Source organism: Colias eurytheme, chromosome 20 (genome assembly GCF_061535395.1).
Source record: "Colias eurytheme isolate Ceu_HAF_F1 chromosome 20, ilColEury1 Martin Lab GWU primary, whole genome shotgun sequence".
Taxonomy (NCBI): domain Eukaryota; kingdom Metazoa; phylum Arthropoda; class Insecta; order Lepidoptera; family Pieridae; genus Colias; species Colias eurytheme.
The window spans coordinates 4,720,101-4,739,313 of record NC_142999.1 but is presented as its reverse complement, the minus strand read 5'-3'; the positions used below and the strand labels follow the sequence as shown (position 1 = coordinate 4,739,313).

At 32.5% G+C, this 19,213-nt stretch overlaps 1 protein-coding gene across 2 annotated transcripts in view; it reads right to left on the bottom strand.

Annotated features, from left to right (window-relative positions):
- Positions 1 to 19,213, bottom strand: part of LOC149899596 (uncharacterized) — a 75,159-nt gene that overhangs the window by 4,718 nt on the left and 51,228 nt on the right. For both annotated transcript variants that reach the window (XM_090113953.1, XM_090113954.1), the window contains exons 2-5: positions 16,636 to 16,855; positions 6,328 to 6,533; positions 1,785 to 1,960; positions 1,316 to 1,422 (exon numbers count right to left, since the gene is read on the bottom strand). In XM_090113953.1, coding sequence (XP_089970079.1) covers positions 1,316 to 1,422; positions 1,785 to 1,960; positions 6,328 to 6,533; positions 16,636 to 16,826 — 680 coding nt within the window. In that variant the 5' untranslated portion in view covers positions 16,827 to 16,855. The remainder of the gene's footprint in view (positions 1 to 1,315; positions 1,423 to 1,784; positions 1,961 to 6,327; positions 6,534 to 16,635; positions 16,856 to 19,213) is intronic.

Genomic DNA, 19,213 nt, shown 5'->3' with positions numbered 1-19,213 from the left:
CTTGTTGCCAACATTGCCCACGTCGATTTTTGACGTAAATATGACCTCTAGCCAGATTATATTAAAGTCCAATTCAAAAATGTTGGAAAAGATGTCGTTTACTTTAAAAATCAAAGCAGTATCATGAAAGGTTCCCGACTTTAGTGGCTGGGCAAAGTAACCCAGGTATTTTTTCTATTTTCATACAAATCGCATTTCGCTTTTCCAAAAGCCTAGGGTTGGTACATCTCAGTAAGATGAACATGACTTCCGACAGGGGCGTAGCTACCGCCGTATCTGCCGTATCAATTATACGGGGCCCCCGTGCCAAGGGGGCCCCCAACGTGTGCTTTTGTGAGAAATCTTTACCCTTCCTAAGGGCCCCCAAACAAATTTTTATACGGGGCCCCGCCAAGGCACACTACGCTTCTGACTTCCGATTTCTTTTACTGCAAATATTTCGTAGTAGGATTATGTTGTAGGCAATAAAAAGATAAAATAAGCAAAACAGAATATTGTTCAGTGACTATTTAATAAAAATAAACATATTTTTACATTTCAGTTGTGCTTAAAATTCAGCAATTTAACTTTATTTACCATGGTTCTTTCCGGGAGACCAAATTAAGCTTATTTTTCCGAAATTAACCGAATAGAAGTAATATTATTAACTATTAAATTATGTGGTAATATGAAATGTGCCAACCCTAAGCATTTTTTGATGGTGGGCAATGTTGTCAAATATAGATCGCTACATTATTGGGTAATTTTGCCCACCATTGTAACTTTTGTTTAAAACATCCTTCAGTGGTAATAATAGCATTAAAACACTCTTCAAACATTATTTTATAACATGTTATGAGTAAAAATAACCTGTGTTTTAGCCATCATGCATAAATCACTTGAATTTCACCATTTTTTGCCCGCAAAATCACACATGATATTCGACGAGTTACAACAAGTTGCTGATTTAAGTTAGCGACACACACAATAGGCAGTGTTGTCATACATATAACCTATTTTACACCAAATACTATTAATGTTGCCAAAGTATAAAGGTATTTTTGCAATTTAAAATTTTTCTTATGAATTGATTTTTGGGCAAAGATACCCCTGTGGGCAATGTTGGCCAATATGACGGTAGTAAAATATCTATGTCAGGGTTAGAATGTCATGATTAATTTTTAAGAAGCAAATCCTGTAATACCTACTGTTCTTCGTGTTTTACGAATATTATTTGTTGTAAAAGTTTCCGCTTAGCAACAGTTGTACATAATACATTAACTACAATGAATTATGACGGTTAATGTGGTAGGCTCAATTAAATCTATCGACTCACTTGGTGGGCAACGGGTCGAGGAAATGTTCGATAAATTCTCTCTTCACCTCCAAAAGTATATGAAACTCGGACGAGTTAGGCGACCAGTCTGCAAAGTGCGCCAACTTCTGTAAATTACATTTAATTGTTCCCATTTCTTTGCTGCACAATAAAGCTTTTATTTCAACGTTTGCAAAGTTTAAGTCACTTTTATTTATGTTGGTACTACAGTCCTTTGAATACTTTCGGCCCAGGACTTCAAAACTCTGGAATCTATTAATATAATTGAGTCTTTTATTGTCGGAATAAAATGAAAGGGCTCTCTAATGTTTGCAAAATTTTAAGCACGTAAATTTTGGAAGGTATTAATTTAATTTGATATTTAAATTCAAAGAGTGAATTTATTTGAGACAATTAATTATTATTTGAATTGAACTTATAAACTAAATTAGAAATAAATAATATTTATTTATCTCTAGTGGGATATAACCTCAAAAAAATTATCAAAATCTTGATCACAGATGACGTCATCGCGATCGTGGTCCAAAAGCTCCGTGAAAAACAATGTCATTTTATCAGTCTGTACAGGGCTCAGCTGTGCCAAGGGCTGCTCCTCTTCTAAATCTAGGCATTCCAGGTCTTCGCTGCATCGGTTCACCCACGTGGCTGTTGAAATAAAAATGAATTGTTGTGAAATTGTATTTTGATAATCAATTAATTAAAAAACACTTATCCTGATTGATTAATCTTCTTTGATATCTAGGTAATTGAGCTCATATATGATCGATGACCGACGATCGACCTATCATGACATCATCTATATGTTAGCTGTTAATTAGGAAGTTAATATCAAATGAAATGAATGGATTTCGATTTGGTTAATAGATTAGTCCATTATTAACCTTCTACATTGATGAGGCCGCGCTTGGTTTGGTCCAGTATGAACAAAACCTTTAACTATTTGTAAATTACTTGTACCTACCTAACGATGAAACGAAAAGGCAACAACACATTTAAAATAAGCTACATATGGTTTTTACAAGGTTTTTACAAAAAATATAATCCTTTATCGATGCCCATTGCACATCCATTTTCTCTTAAAAGTTAAAACAGATTACATCTTACTATGAAGGTGTTAAATTAAATTTAGGTAAGAAAGAACTCGTCGAAGTAGTAAGTACTCTCATTGAAATTAGATTATGACGTAATTCCTTACATGCATGTTTTGTGTGGTTTTTACGTAGAATTAAAAACTCTATATACGTGATTTAACATTATAATACGGTTTGCGTGTCCCATATCACTTGCCTGACGTCTGCGACTTACTCTAATTACATTACCCCAGTGAAATACACGCTAACAACACAATCACGGCTCAAATCTAACTGTAACTTGTAAGTACCTACTAGGGCATAAGATTAGGTTTAGACGTTTATGAATATGTTACTATCCTTGCAATTTTGAAAATATTCAAAAGATTTTGACTACTGTGGAAGAAGGAAGTTGGAATTCTTCCATCTAAAAGGGAGCGAGGTGTAGCAACACTACGATTTGATGATTTGGAATCACATTTGGAATGTTGTTCTTAAATAAAGAATAAAGAATTGGTAGCTTTATAAAATAAGCATTAGCAGCAGGAATATAAGTAGATAACCACCCCTATTCTGTGCAGATAAGTCTTCTAATACAATTTAAAAGAGAAAGGATAACTAATAATGGGTTTCCGTATTCAAAATAACAACAATGACTACAGTCTACAAACTTTCATCGGCTACGCCGGTTTTTAGTTAAGTAATGTTAATAAAAAGTTTTGTTTGCAATAAACTTCCTCTGCTGAAATGCATGTGTTGGTACCTACGAGGTAAAACTATGTTTATTTATATTTTTAACTTGACTACTTTTATTTAATAAAAAAAATAATTAAGTTGTTTGAATTTGTCTAAAGCTTTGTTATGTACCTATCTAAAAACATCTTATAGCGACGTTTATTTACAAAGACCATGAATACTGTTAATTACACAGTTCAATTAATTAATTTGATTATAAAACTGTGTGGTTTCAAAGTCAAAGAAGCAGCAAATTGATATGCACGCAAAAGAGAGCGTGTTCAAAGAAAAACAAGACATACAAAGCATCGAAACAGTTTGGTATTACAAAGGCTTGCAGGCTACATCTAAAATGGTACCTACATGTTATATGATCTCGTAAACGTGTATTGCCGTAAATCTCGCCATTCGGACAGGGGTTTTCAATAAAGTTCATGAGTGCTTTGTACCGGTGTGTTTGATACGTGATCTATCTTCATGTTTTCGACATTTCGTCGAAATATCAGTTATTTTTGATGGATATTACTTTATCATTTCATAGAGAGATATTTCCACGACTATTTATTCTAAATGTCCTAACCTACACGGTATAATAACTCTTTAATTGTAGGTACTTCAGTCATCCGCGCTTGTTGCACAGATTTTGTTCGTGGTGTCCTCTCTATAATAATACCTCAATGACTTCAGTGCAGAAATTACAAATGTAAATACAGCAAATTAAGTTTAACAATAAATGAACGATACAAGTATATTTTATCTAATAATAGGTACCTTTACCATACACGCCATTCAGGCTTACCTACTTATTATTTTTATGGCGACGGTCTATGTTGCGGCTCTTGAAGGAAATTATGTTAGTTGGTACTAGAGCTTGGTTTTTTATAGGTTTGCAAAAACAGAGTCATGTCACCCACGTGTGAAATATCCATTATCTAGATACATATACACTCACCGGCACGGAATCTTGGCCACGGGCTCGGTATATAATATACAATAAATTATAATACACTATCAGCCGTACAAATAAACGAGTTATAACATTTTATGAAAAGAATAAACTAAGAATAAGGAAAAATCATACAAATAAACACGTAATAAATGAAACCTAGTATAACTTCGTAATAAGTATTCATACTAATGCTATTTCGTCCTTATTCGGGCTACCACCCTAGTATAAGTCTGACATAACTGAGTTATAACGTATCTTTTAGTACATTGTGCTGTGTTTTACAAGTTTTAGAACCAATTTTCAATCTAAATTTGACATAATAGCAATGAGAGTAATACGAGAAGTAGAAAAAGTTAAGCAAATTAATAATTTCATTACGTACCTATTGAAATGGAAAATTTTGTATGAAATGTCAAAATATACGAAATTATGAAAAACCCTTTTGATATTTATAATGATTTATTTATTTACGACATGCGCCAAACCATACATACATAAAACACTTATTTCTAAACTTATCACAATAATATAAACTTTCGTTGAAAATATAAATCTTCTAAGCCGAGTTGTATGTTTTGAGCTGTTTTGAGTACCAGTTATTTGGCAATTCTCAATCTCAAGGTGGGTTTATCTTCTGTTCTCCGGATATTGGATAGCGTTCTCTTTCATTTGCTTGCATATTTAATGATATATTTAAATTATTTCAAATAAATATTTAAAAAATAAATAAACAGAACATCGTATGATGAAACTTCACAACAAATTCGACGAAGTCAAACGAGCGTCAAAATGACAGCACCAAGGTTTAACCGTAGACAATTTCAATGTTTTTCATAATTTTGTGAATGAATTGCTACGTTGCCGTTCCGCGCCTATTGCATAGCGTGAGCATAGTTACATCGACGTTATTCGAAATTTATTTGTAAGAAATTATGACATCCTTATTCTTTATTTATTCTTATCATATCTATTCATTGCATAAGGTTTGAATAAGTAAGTTTTTATTTGTACGGCTGTTGTGTAAAACACTATGGTAAAACACCCACATATAATAATTATTATGATACATATTTAATTTTTACAAAATTCTCTGTATAACAACAATTACTAATAATAGTTCCATGGTTACAAATTAAAGGCTAACCCAGATAAGTTTCAGTAAACAGTGGTAGCTCGATTAATATTTCATGAACGGAATACAAACGAATCAAACGCTAGTTCGGCTCGAATATTCCTTTATTCTACAGTACGTTCCGGCTCAAATGAAAATGCAAAAAGAATAAAACATGGCCATATTCGCTGTTCGGTATCCGCTCGGATAGTACCTAATAATTTACGAAACGCTTTAAGCAGATACTGCAACGAATTGTTATGAAATATGGTCATGTTCGTCCCATCATAAGTGATAAATTTGTGTGCAATGAAATAATTGCAGTCGTTATTCAAAAGGACTTTATTACTGTTAAATTACAAATTCAGAGATACGACTACCGTTTTAAATGCGTTTCGTTGGCTTTTTCTTTGTTTTTTGTTTATTCACAATTTTCTTAGGTTGCTTGGTGACTTTTCCTTTTTCGTTTTGTGTTTTAACGTTCCGCGTCATCATATTCTTGAATTTATAGAAGCCTTCCTCTTTAATATTACTATTCCTGGTAACGCGTTTCATAACCCCTTCATTGGGTTTTGAAACCATTTTATTTTTATTTTGTTGCTTTTCAACTTCATTATCTTTTAGTTTAGAGTCTTTAGTCATGATTGAATTCACGTTTGCTTAAAGATAATTAGCGACGGACTAAAAATCGTCATTATAATAAGCCTACGGGATTGCAAATTTTCCTTGTCAAAATCATAGACTTTGGTCAGTTTGTTTTTGGTTATCAAAAAGAAAAAGTTTTTAAGTATCCGATAATTTATGGTTTATTAATACGGTACGCTTTTAATTTAGAGGAAAGTTGCATAAATTCTGTAGGATGTATTTAATATTGTTTTTCTTCATAATCGTCACATTATAATGTTTTAAAGAGACACTTATTTCAACTACCACCAGGTTTCTTGTTTGATTTTTATAAAATCTACGCTACACTTCTAAACTGGGAAAAACGATGCACGAATAGAGCTCAAATTTGTCTACACGTTATAAATATTCATTTCTAATTTATCTTTCGAAGCACAACGTGCCACACTAATGTTTGTTAGGATACACCTAGTAAATTATATTTACTGCTAATTAACAACTAGTACGACTATTAAAAACTTACTCCAAACGTGCACACTCCATCCGTGTTGTTTTTCCCCTTCACTATGCCCCGCCTCCTGCATCTGTGCTGCTGCCTCTCCCTCCGGTAGCGTCCTCCAACGTTTGAGCAGCTCTTTGGTTTTATCTTTGGTCTTATCGCATGCCTGCTTCCAGTTTGTGAAGTATTTGCGTGATACCTTCGGACTGAGGGATGCTTTCGAGTCCTGCCTGTAAAGAAGATTAATATCTGAATACCCTGCGGTAATGTTTATGTAATGTTCTTCAAAAATATACTTGTTAATAATCAATCCTTCATATAAACCAGATTTATATAGGGAGATGTAAAAGATTAGGTACTATGCATTCGTAGTTTTTGAATTCTTAATTATCTTGTTGAGGTGCTATGTTTTTATTGGTGATTATTTTTAAAATAATGTGCGAACACTGTTATATTATTTGTAATTTTCAGTTTTATAGAATTAAAATCGTATTAATCGTAGTAAGATCGTATTTGATTAAAAAAGTCTTGAACATTGCCAAATGTCCATTTCTTCTACAAAGAATAATTGTTATACACATTTTATAGATTCTTACAAGGTACGAAAAACAAATGGCCCCATTTACATAAATGAGAAACATTTACCCTTTGCAATAACAATCATCTTTGCTCATCTCACTGTTTACAATAAAATTTAACGACTTTGTGATACCCTGATAATGCCATTTTACCTGGAGTTCGTAAAGCTGGTCTGTTTTATAAATAACATATTTATGTATATGTTTTATTTGCATTTCAGTTTTTTATGGAGAAAACGACTACGAGTTACGAGTACCTCCGCTATACTATTGGCATAATTATTCGTTTAAAGGTAGAGCTCATAGAAATATGGCTCTAGTTGCATAGACCAACGAGGCAATAGACATATTAAATGATCTTTTATAAGTATGAATCTCAAATCTGAAAATTGCACCAAATTATAGATGCTGATGAACCGAAACCTGTTATTTTGTATACAGTTAGATACATTTGAATATAGGCTAGTTAACCAACCCACTGCCCAATTTCGATCAATCTAATGCCACTTCATTGTTACGTGCATTAAGCTAAACAATATTATGCAAATGAAGTATATGATGCCAATGATGAACGCTTTCGGATTACTAGTGATTAACTGCCTAGATTATCATAGGTATATTCATAAATGAAATAGCTTATAAATTCATAATTAAGTTGTTATATGTTTTGTTGCTTTATGTAAATACTAGCTTTCCACCCACGGCTTTACCCGCGTTTTCAAAGAAATACCCGCATAGTTCCCGTTCCCGTGGGATTTCGCGGGATAAAATCTATCCTATGTGTTAATCCAAGTTACTCTATATATGTGTGCTAAATTTCATTGTAATCGGTTCAGCAGTATTTGTGTGAAAGAGTATCAAACACACACATACACATCCATCCTCACAAACTTTCGCATTTATAATATTGGTAGGATAGGATGTAGGTACCTGGATACATAATATACTTTTTATAGATGTTAAATTTTAAAATTATACAAGCTTTAAAAAAGGGAAAAATAAAGATAATTTATAATTAGAGAACACATATCTCCCAACATTTGCATTAAAACTACGTAAAGTCACGTCATCGTATAATCCAAGATAAAATAAAAGATATCTTGGAGGCGGGACAATCCGCAATCTTATAGGTATTTTTATCTTATCTCACTTATGCAATATTTGACATGTTTTTTCCTCAAAGTAAATTTACATATCTATATGTATCATCAATGTTTTTGTGCGGATAGTCACGGTGATGTGAAAACACTTTGATTTGCAAATAATAGGAGCGGTCACATTGGCGATCTATAAAGATCCGATTTCAGGGACAACTAAACGAGGTAGAGCTGAGTAATGTCATGACTTTAAAAAATATGGTAACTAAATTTCAAACTTCCTAACGTTATGATTCCACTTTTTGACCCATTGAGCCCGAACGGCCCGATCGGTCCACGACACAGTAGATTTTCTATTGTGTCTGTGATTCCGGGGCCTGAGTTATTAAGGATTAAAAATTATAACAACATAGGCGAAATAAATTCCGCGGTGGAAACTAAGATGTGTAATACAAGAGAATGAAAAATGAAAATACTGTCTTGTTTACAATAATGGTCCGGGAGCCAGCAGCAGATTTTATGACCAAGTTCCTCTCAAGCGGTAATTAGTAAAATGCATCAAAGTATAGTATTATGAAGCCTCGTGAACGTCAGCTGGAGCTCGGTTGGGGGGAAGAGCGGTTGTAGCCTCCCGTATCAGCTGACGGTTTTTCCACCAAGATACAGCCAGCTGACATATATATTTATCCACAGTTACATATAAGCTATCATCAGGTAAATTTTTGTTTGAGAGGAAATAACGGAAAATAAATTTTTCTTTAAATTTAACTTTCATGTTCGAGACACCAGCTGACGTATAATACACCATGTTGTAACCAGCTGACTATTTTTTTTCGTTGAGATATTGGGTTAGCTACAATTTGACAAATTTTTAGCTGAGAGGAAATGAATGAATGAATGTATTTTTTTTCCTATGTGCGTGGGAGGCTACAACCGCTCACCCCCCCAACCAAGCGCCAGCTGACGTTCACGAGGCTTTATAATACTATACTCTCATGCGTCTGACGAATTATCTCTTGAGAGGAAATAGTTAACCAAATTTGCACCTGGCTCCCTAACCATAAATCTTTTTTAATTTTATTCTGCAGTGTTTAGTATATCTGTGGTTGAGTACAGCCTTATTATTTCCGGTGACTATATATTTGTATTGATAAAAATAACTTATCAGTGATTCTTGTTCACGTTTTTATTTTAATAATGATTGATTCTTTTTTTTATCTTTGTTAAGTTAAGAATATATTTTCATACAAACATGATAAATAAAAATATTATATCGCATAGCCGTGACTAATTGGGTTTTTGTAAATTATATGAGAAAATTATATACCTACTCTGTCTGTGTGTAAATTAATACTCAAAGCAAGGGCGGATCCAGCCTTAGTGCCAGCGGGGGGTCACATAGACGTGGGCAATTTTCAAAAGCTATATTTTGGTAATTTAATTGATACGTAGATTTTAAAAAAATTGGTCAAGTGCGAGTCGGATTCGCGAACCAAGAGTTCCGTACAAACATTTTTACGGTTTACGGTTTAAGACATTTATTTCTCAAAAAGATTACATTTGAATCACTTACAGAGAAATAATAATATAAAATAGAAACATTTTTGCTCGCTTATCGTTGTACGTAGTAAGTAGTTTGTTAACACAAATAGAATACATCCAACAAGAATAACAAAAAAATGAGCGGTAATTTTTATAAACATAAATTCAGACTACCCCAACGACATTCTAAAGATATAAGGCATGTGTTCTAGGTAAAGATATGCTATTTTTATAAGATATGAAATTAGTTTAATTTTTGTTAACACTTTGTTTTTACTAAATATATAATTATGTATTTTAATAGTAAAAGTATAATTTATAGGTTTTATTAATGTTTATTTTTTATATTTATTTATATATTTTTATATATACATATTTTTTTTTATAATTATTTAGTCTAAAAGATGTTTCTTTAGCAATTTCTTGAAATTAGTTATCGATTTGGCTTCTTTAATATTTTTAGGCAATTTATTATACAATTGAACTCCTTCAAATAAGATACTCTTTTTCCCGTAACTTGTCCTGGTACAGGGCAGGGCTATATTGTTTGCGCGCCGAGTCATACGGTTTGTGTGTTGTATATTGGTGGAAAAGTTAATTAGAGAATGAACATTTTTAGTCAAGATTTTTTTTATTAACAGACATACATTAAATTGATAAGTTTGAGCCAGATTCATGAGCCGAGTTTTTTTGTATATGAGTGACGTGGGTGTTCGAGATTTATATTGAAATAAAGTTTTTATAATTTTATTTTGTGTTATGTATTTGCAATTTTTTCAAATTTGTTGCTGATCCTGAACCCCAAACCTCGATTAGATAGTCAATATGTGACTTGACTAGGCTATTATAAATTGAATACCGCACTTTTTGTGGTAGACAACGAGCAATAGGTCGTAGCACGCCTATCAACGAAGTAAGTTTTTTACGTACTTTTTCGATGTGGGCTTTCCACGTGAGTTGTTTATCGAGAAGGAGACCGAGATATTTTTCTTCGTTTACTTTTTTTATCGTTTCTCCGTTTATGGACAATGGATTGTAGGAGCCTATTTTCTTATTTTTTGCGGTAAAAATGATGTAATTGGTTTTGGAGGCGTTTATCGTAAGTAAATTTGATTGAAACCATCTGTTTAATATGTTAAGATCTTTTTGGGCTTGATTTACTACAATATCAATAGAATTACCATAGTAGAACAAGCATGTGTCATCAGCATATAAAGTAATCTCTCCGGTTAATCCTATTTCGTGAATGTGATTTTTATATGTTTTAATATTAAATTTATGCTTTTTGCAATTTTTCCTTTATCTGTGCTATAAGACGTAAGGGCGTATTCAGAAAGAAAGCTTCGCTTATAAGCGCTTATCGGCGCTTGTCAGCGCTGGTAACCCGCGCAGGAAAATATATGAACATGACAAGCGCCGATAAGCGCTTATAAGTTTCAAGCTTTCTTTCTGAATACGCCCTAAGTTTCTATTAAATAAAGATTAAATATCAAGATTCTGTGTTCACGGGAAAGTACCCTGTAGGTTTTGATTCCTGGCAACACTTGCGAATGTTGATAAGCATGAAATGTATGTTTTAGCAATTTTTCCTCCATCTGTGCTGACACAAGTAGCACAATACCTATAGATTTTGATTCCCTTGCGATAATGTCGAAATTTGCGATAATTTACAGCATAAACGGCTGTATCTTTTGATTGCGTTGGCTTATAAGTTTGATTTTTTCAAAGCTTTAAGGAACCGTAGATTTGAGTATTCGGTATGAATTTCAGATTGATACCTCCACGCGTTCCTGAGAAAAAGGGTCTGGACAGGCAGACAAAGTTGAAAAATATATATTTTTTGCAATTATTCCTGTATCTGTACCATAAGATGTTGCTTTGTACCGAATTTTAAGATTCTGAGTTTACGGAAAGTACCCTGTAGGTTTTGAGTTTTGATTCCCTTGCGAATGTCGAAATTTGCGAAATTTTTCGGCATTTACGGCTGTATCTTCTGATTCGTTGACATAGAAGTTTGATTTTATTATAGCGTAAAGGTATTATAGACTTGAGTTTTTGGTATGAATATCAAGTTAATACATGTCAGTTAATACAGCGTTCATGAGTAACAGGGTTGTACCTAAGTTAAAAAATTTTCAAATTTTTTTTTTATATTATAATCCAAGGAAAAATTCATGCTTTTCGCAATTAGTAAACAAAGTCGTTGTCTCTGTGCCTATGTCCCTATGTATGATTAAATCTTTAAAACTACGCAACTAATTTCGATGCAGTTTTTTTTAAAGATAGAGTGATTCAAGGGGAATAGTATATAATTTATAAGGTTTTAGAGAAAGCGGGCAAAGCCGCGGGTGGTAAGCTAGTCTGCGTTATAAGACGTTTGATTGTACTAAATTTCATGACTCTGTGTACTCGGGAACTACCCTGTAGGTTTTGATTTCTTAGGGAGTGTCGAATTTTGCGAAAAATTTCAGCATTTACAGCTGCATCTTTTGATTGCGTTGGCTAAAACGTTTGAATTTTTCACAGCATCAAGGGACCGTAGACCGTAGGATTTCGACATTAGCAAGGGAATCAATGCCTGCAGGGAGCACCCTGTCCCGTAAACACAGTCTTGAAATTGAGTAAAAAGTATCGTGTTATAGCACAGATGTAGTAATAACTGCGAAAACCCTAATTATTTAATTAAATTAAATAAAAATATATTTTTAAATAATTTTAAACTAACAATCCCTTTACTCATGAACATCTACATGTATTTAATTGATATTCACATCAGAACTCAGGTCTATAATAACTTAAATCTGTTATTTAATTCAAATTCTATGTCAACGCAATCTGAAGAAAAAGCAATTAGAGCCGCATATTCTGTAATTCGCAACTATACTTGCAAGGGAATCATCAATCAAAACCTACAAGGTACTTCCCGTGAACACAGTCTTGAAATTTGGTTAAAAGCAACGACGTAAGCACTTACAAGCACAGATAAAGAAAAAAATCCTTTGAACAAAATTGTAAGATACAACATAATGAAAAAATATGTTTGCTCGGAGTCCTCGGTGCGCGAGTCCGACGCGCATTTGGCCGATTTTTTGTTGTAATTTGACTGTATTTTCTATTGTTCATTTAAAAAAAAATTTGCTATTTTATGTCTTATCCACGAACTGGGATATTTCGATATTTGAGGTTTTGTGTGAAAAGTGTAACAGCAAAAGTTGTAGAAAAAAAATTAATTACATACAACTTTACCATTACACTTTATTCCGCAGTTATAGATTTTTTCAAAAATCGAAAAACCTTTTTTTTGTCCTTAAAATACAGGTCGACCCTAATAAACTTTTTCTATAATTTTTGTTATATTCTCTTCCGTTACCGTTTGTAATTGATTTCATTGTTTCAAAACTTTCAACAAAATTCAATAAAAACAATATGTTGAACAGTATTAATTTGTCAATTTAAAAAAGTTAATATTAAATTAGTGGTCCACTTAGGTCGTGGACCTAGCCCAGGGGGGGGTCATGACCCCGTGACCCCACCCCTGGATCCGCGCTTGACTCAAAGGGCCGATTTTTCAATCGATGGTTAAAACTTATCCGCTTAATGAAGATAATATAAAAATGTCACCCGTAAAAAGTCAAATACGGCCAAAAAATACATTTTTGAAATGGTAGTTTAGTACGTTATTCGACGAATAAGTATTAACCAAGGATTGAAAAATCAGCCCTAATAAGCATTATTATTTACTTATGGAACTTCATTTCACATTACAATTAATTACAAATAAACTATTCGAATCTCCTTTCATTTATTCCTATATAGGTACATAGGTATGTATATAGGATTAGAGATCTGAATCTTTTGGTTGGTGGTGTACACTTGAGTAAGGAATATGGGTCTCATGGATATTGTAAAATTTTATTTATGTTGGAAGTCACGAAGGAAAGTAACTCATAAATAATATATCTAAGCTTTCTCAAGGGACAACACGCAGTTTCAATCGAATTATTCATTCAGAATTATTCAGAGACTACCTACCCGTAACTCAACGAAGATTCAAAATATGGTCCACATGCTCTACTTACGAATTACACTGTTTTTTTTTGCAAAATTGGTAAAAATAAGACTCTACTTACTTAATAGAGTTTACTTGTTATCGACAAGGCGCAAGAACGATGATGATTTATCTCAAAATAATTCGCAGTTTTGTCTCATTAGGCATTGTAGTACCTATTCTGAATATAGACATTAGGTACTTACTGTAGTTAACTATTTTTAAATTATTCTCAAAGTATATTTCATTGGTTCAATGTTGTGATCATAAATTTTACCTAATATTACAGTCACACTTATTCCTCAATGTTCACAATACGTACGCGGTAAACAGTCGTCATAAAAACTACTAACGACAGCGCAAACAACCAAATAAACCATAATATTGTAGGAAAAATGTTATTTTCTATTAAAACAGTTTTTATTGTGAGTCTGCACATGAATTTTACAGGCAATTCATAAACTACTGCTGTGACATATTATATTTGCTCCATTTCACTCGAAACGTGTTTTGAACATTTCTGATATGAATGCATTGCTTGCTCAGTATAGAGATTAGGAATATTTACGGCTTGAATATTAAATAAATAGCAATGTATTTCTAAATTCGTTGTATGAGAAATATATGTACCTACTTACTTAGCTGATAATATAATTTAATTAATTTTGTAGCTGTATCATATGTCTGGCAATGTACCTATCTACATTCCCAGATCTATCCAATAGGCAGACACAATTTCATGAGAATCGGTCCAGTTGTTTCGAAGGAGTATGGTAACGTACAATGTGGCAAGAGAATTATAACTACCTACATATAGAAATTAAATAGTACAAGTACAAACATACAATTTACCCAATATTTATTTGTTACAAATCCGATGATTTGATGTTTTTCACGTCTGATTGTGTCGCACAAATACCACAACTTCGTTTGGCACTGCACAAAAACGTTTGTTAATAAAATTTATCCTCATAAACTTATATATCAATATTATTCTGGTGTACGTCATGAATCATGATGCATTGGAGATCCGTATCTTATCAATAAAAAGCTGCTAAGTTAAATATATCCTCAGTTGTTTTTGGTTAGGTACCTACGCCTATACTAACGCCTAAAATAGAACCACAGAGTCTATGGTTCGTTTGTTACATGGTGTGGTATTTGTATGATTAGAAATCTATTAGCCAAGAAGAAAATAGGTGTAGATATATGTAGATGTACTCTATATTTTATTTCTGAATTAATAGGTAAGTAAATTTCATAATTAATTTACACCATTCCTATTCTGATTTATTCTTTGTCTTTAAAATTATAAAATGTTTACTTCTACATATTGTATATGGAAGGTTATTTCAATGAATATTTATTTTGTTCAGAACTCGCAGTTTTTAATTATATTCTTACTTAATAGTTTTTATTGGATTGATATGATAATGAGATTTAGTTATTAAACAATAAGGTGAATGACATATGTTTGGTATAAAAATCTATTAAGAGGTAATTAATGTTAAAAATGACTAAAGCGTGACACATCAATTACACAACTAAGATATGATTAATAGATTATTAATTTATTTTACCTATATCATTTGATATCCATTTAAAGTAGATTTACCTGAAGCATTATAATTTTAATTGATCGAAAATTCCTTAATTTATATATCACCAGCTTTCCGCCCGCGGCTTCGCCCGCGTTTTGTGAGAAAAACCCGTTCCCGTAGGATTTCCGGGATAAAACCTATCCTATGTCCTTTCTCGGGTATCAAAATATATCTATACCAAATTTCATGCAAATTGGTTCAGTAGTTCAGGCGTGATTGAGTAACAGACAGACAGACAGACAGAGTTACTTTCGCATATATAATATTAGTATGGATAAAGTTCATATTCAACCGTTAACACTTTTTATAAACTCGTCTTGTTTGTAAAAATAAATATACCGTAAAGAGTAAACAAACTGCAGGACCCTCTAGAGACTACTTTCTTTGAGTCGAAACAAATATTGCTGCGAAATATTCTGGAGACTTTTGACGTTTAATTTTAACACATACATTTTTTATAAAATACCTACATATTATTTTAGAAAGATATGAGATATGTATTTCATAACGTATACAATATACTTACAAGATTATTCATGTAATAGTCTTTAGTTTGTACAATAGAATTGATAGTATAGATAACAATGGAAAATACATTTTATTAACACAAACTAAACCGCTTACAAATTGTCAGCACTAGACAAAATTGAAACGGGACCAACCGGAAGGCACCAGCTTTCAGATAAAAAAGAATGATCAAAATGGATTCACAAAGTCGGAAGTTCTGAGGAAACAAATAAAAAAATGCAGTCGAATTGAGAGTCATCAAAATTTTTTTAAGTTGGTTTACCTATATCAGGACATTTATGTTTTGTCACTATGTGGGGTAAATTAACAACAGATATGTTGCCATTTTTAAAAAGAAGTAGTGATTAAGATGGGTTCGGAAGATAACAGCAGGAAGGGTCGAACATGGGACCAGAGATCACACTTCGAACATTGCAAAGAAGTGATAATGATTATCTATTTATTAGCTTTTGCTGGTGTTTTCTAAACTAATTAAATTTTAAATTAACAAGAAACCTGAATTTGTGCAAAATAGATTGTATTTTTGTGCCTTTTTATACAATAATTTAGGTCGTTGAGTTGCTATTAAATAAAATAAACGTATTCAGTGATTTTATCAGTTTATATGCAACAACATCAGATAACGGTTTAAATATAAAGAATGACTATAAATAGATATTTTGCGGTGAAACTGGTTTAGCAATGTATTAATACAACAAAGATTTAAGGTGCAGTTCTTTTTCTACTGATGTTTGTCCTTTTCCGTTCCTTCCTACCACTTTTTTTCAATTCATAAAAAATAAATCTCTTTATATTTGCACCTTGTGTTTTCTTCTGTGGTTTTCTTGCACAGACACTTTGTCCTACACATTTGACAGTATATTTAATAGTTGTTTTTACTCTATTAGATTTTAATCGATATTCTCAAAACGACGGAAGATTCTCGTAGCATTTTTTACCTGTCAAGCGTTTCCTTCGACGTGTCACTAGCCCTGGACAATTTCCTCTGCCTCAAGCTACCATCCTCACTGGGTGACTTCTCTGGTGGTAATTTCAGCTCCTTCTCCTGTTTGCCAGCCTTGCTTGCTTCTTCGTTCTTTACCTTCACGGGCGACAGGCTGCCCGGCTTGTCATGCCGTTTCATCTCCATATTTCAGTGTTTGACCACATCCTGGCTGGCTGGAACAATAATTAAATAACATTTTAATCATCTTCTGTATAAAGAACGTCTGTTAACATAAGAAACTGGGAAACAAGGAGTATTAATTGCGTAGTCATCGTGTTATGACTCTTCTGATCTCTAAATAAATGCTGCTTATAAATAGAAAGAACTTGTCGTTGACATTTTTGGTTTTATGGCATTCAAATGCTTTATAAATATAAATTTATAAAGAATTTAAAAAAAATTATCTCGAGGCGGGACTCGAATCCGCATCCTTTCACGCCAATCCGGGGTGGACGCCTGACCAACTTGTTTTTCTTTTCGAAAACAAAAGCACATACATTACAGTATAATTTAGTTCAAATCTAGAGTTTTATTATGTACATGCTACAAGCTGGTATCTCATTCATTTATAATGTTCATTCAACTCTTATCTTAGCATTATATTAAAATGAAATTTTGAACAGATTCAAGATTAACATATAAGCCGTAGGGTACTTATTTCCTCGAATAACCTCCGAGCAAGCGGCTAGTTAATAAATAGTAATTAAGATGGTTACAGAACAACATTACAGAAGCATGATGTTTCTTTCAAGTAGCATAACCATAAAATGTATAATAGTGTAACTGGAAAAGATAAAAAACTCTTACTGATTTTAATAGAGCAAAGTATAAAATAAAAAATATAAATAAATTCCGTTTATTTTATAATTAGGTACCTAGTGTGGATGCATAGATGTTTTTGACAACAAGCAATCAATATTCTGCATTCAAATAAATATTTTTATTGCGGACGAATTTTTTAATTCTTAAAAGAAATTAAATCTGATGTTTATACATAACATAAGCATAATAATTATGGATTGGACGAGCTTACTAAACTTTAGTAATTATCATTTTTACCCGACTGCCAAAGAAGGAGGGTAATGTTTTTCGAGTGTATGTAAGTATGTATGTATGTCTTTTCCTTTGTGACCACCTGTAGCCTAAACGGCTTGATGGGTTTTGATGTATGAGGTATCGTTAGATTTGTCTTGATTACGGGAGTGTCATAGGATACATTTTATCCTAAAAGTCCCACGGGATAAAGACATAATAATATTTTTTCTAAATTTCCCTTTAAAAAAATATGTATGCGGTATCATTAGATTCATTTCAATCACTCTTTTTTTAGTGTGCAGTCGGGTATTTTGTTTTTTTAATAATTTACTTGTTAATCTGCGTGCTTTAGACAGATACCCAGTTGTTTTGCGAAAATTGTTTTAGAAGTATTTCACACAATATACACCCCTCATGTCAGCGATATTTAAAATTCACTCCCATTTATAGTCTACTCAGCGTTTTTCAAACGTTGATAAATTACAACAGAAATGCTATTAGAATTTTGATGAAAATTACACGCAACGAATGAACACGGCGTGAAAAATAATGTTTTAAAAAATTGGTAGTACCTCTCATACCCATATCGTAAAATTTTCCTTTAAATTACTCGTACATTTAATAAACTCGTTTACAAAATAATCGAGTTAACAGAACTTCTATTTTGCCACAACACTAAGCCACAACAATAAAGATTAAAACTACAACTAAAATTAACTTTAGGATGCATAATTTTAAATCAAAACCAACTCAGTTAAAAACATCGACTAATAATTCCATCACAGATAGGTTTCAACTTTCAACCTGTCTGGATCGAGAGATCGGATAAAATAATAAACACGGACAGATTGAAGTGTGAATTATTGAAACTTCGACGTTGTCAGCCCTCATAGGGATTGAGATGGCACAGGGGCGTATCGTGATAGGAATTTATTCGTTGCTTTCAGTTTGTAGAGATATGTAAGAATGAAGATTTCTTAAATTACACTCTTTTTAAGGGTGCACCTAGTCTGTAAAAATGTGTAGTAGTAATATTAGTTTTATACGTCTGTGAGATAGGCATTTTGTCATTCTTTTTTTAAATTTGAAAGTTTGATTTTTTTTAAATAATCGACTACACTCTTTAAAATCAACTTGTGGTGAGTGCATTAATTGAAAATTGCATTATCGAATAAAAGGTACCTTACCTAGTAAAACTATCTATGTTTTGTTTACAATATATTACCACCAACACGCAACCACAGGCTGATATCGCAAAAAGGTTCCCATAAATTCGACTCTGGAATGGACACATTTGTTTTGCTGTATAAAATATGCAAATAGGAGGCCTCTTGGTAGCGTCACGGGCAACATATGGCAACTTTTACTGCCGAAAAACAAAACTGTACATATAATATAATACTATGTACGTACGGGTTTGTTTTACTACGTATTATGCAAGGTCGTTAAAACGGTATGTCGCGAGTTGAAATTAATAAAGTAACGCGACCATGTTT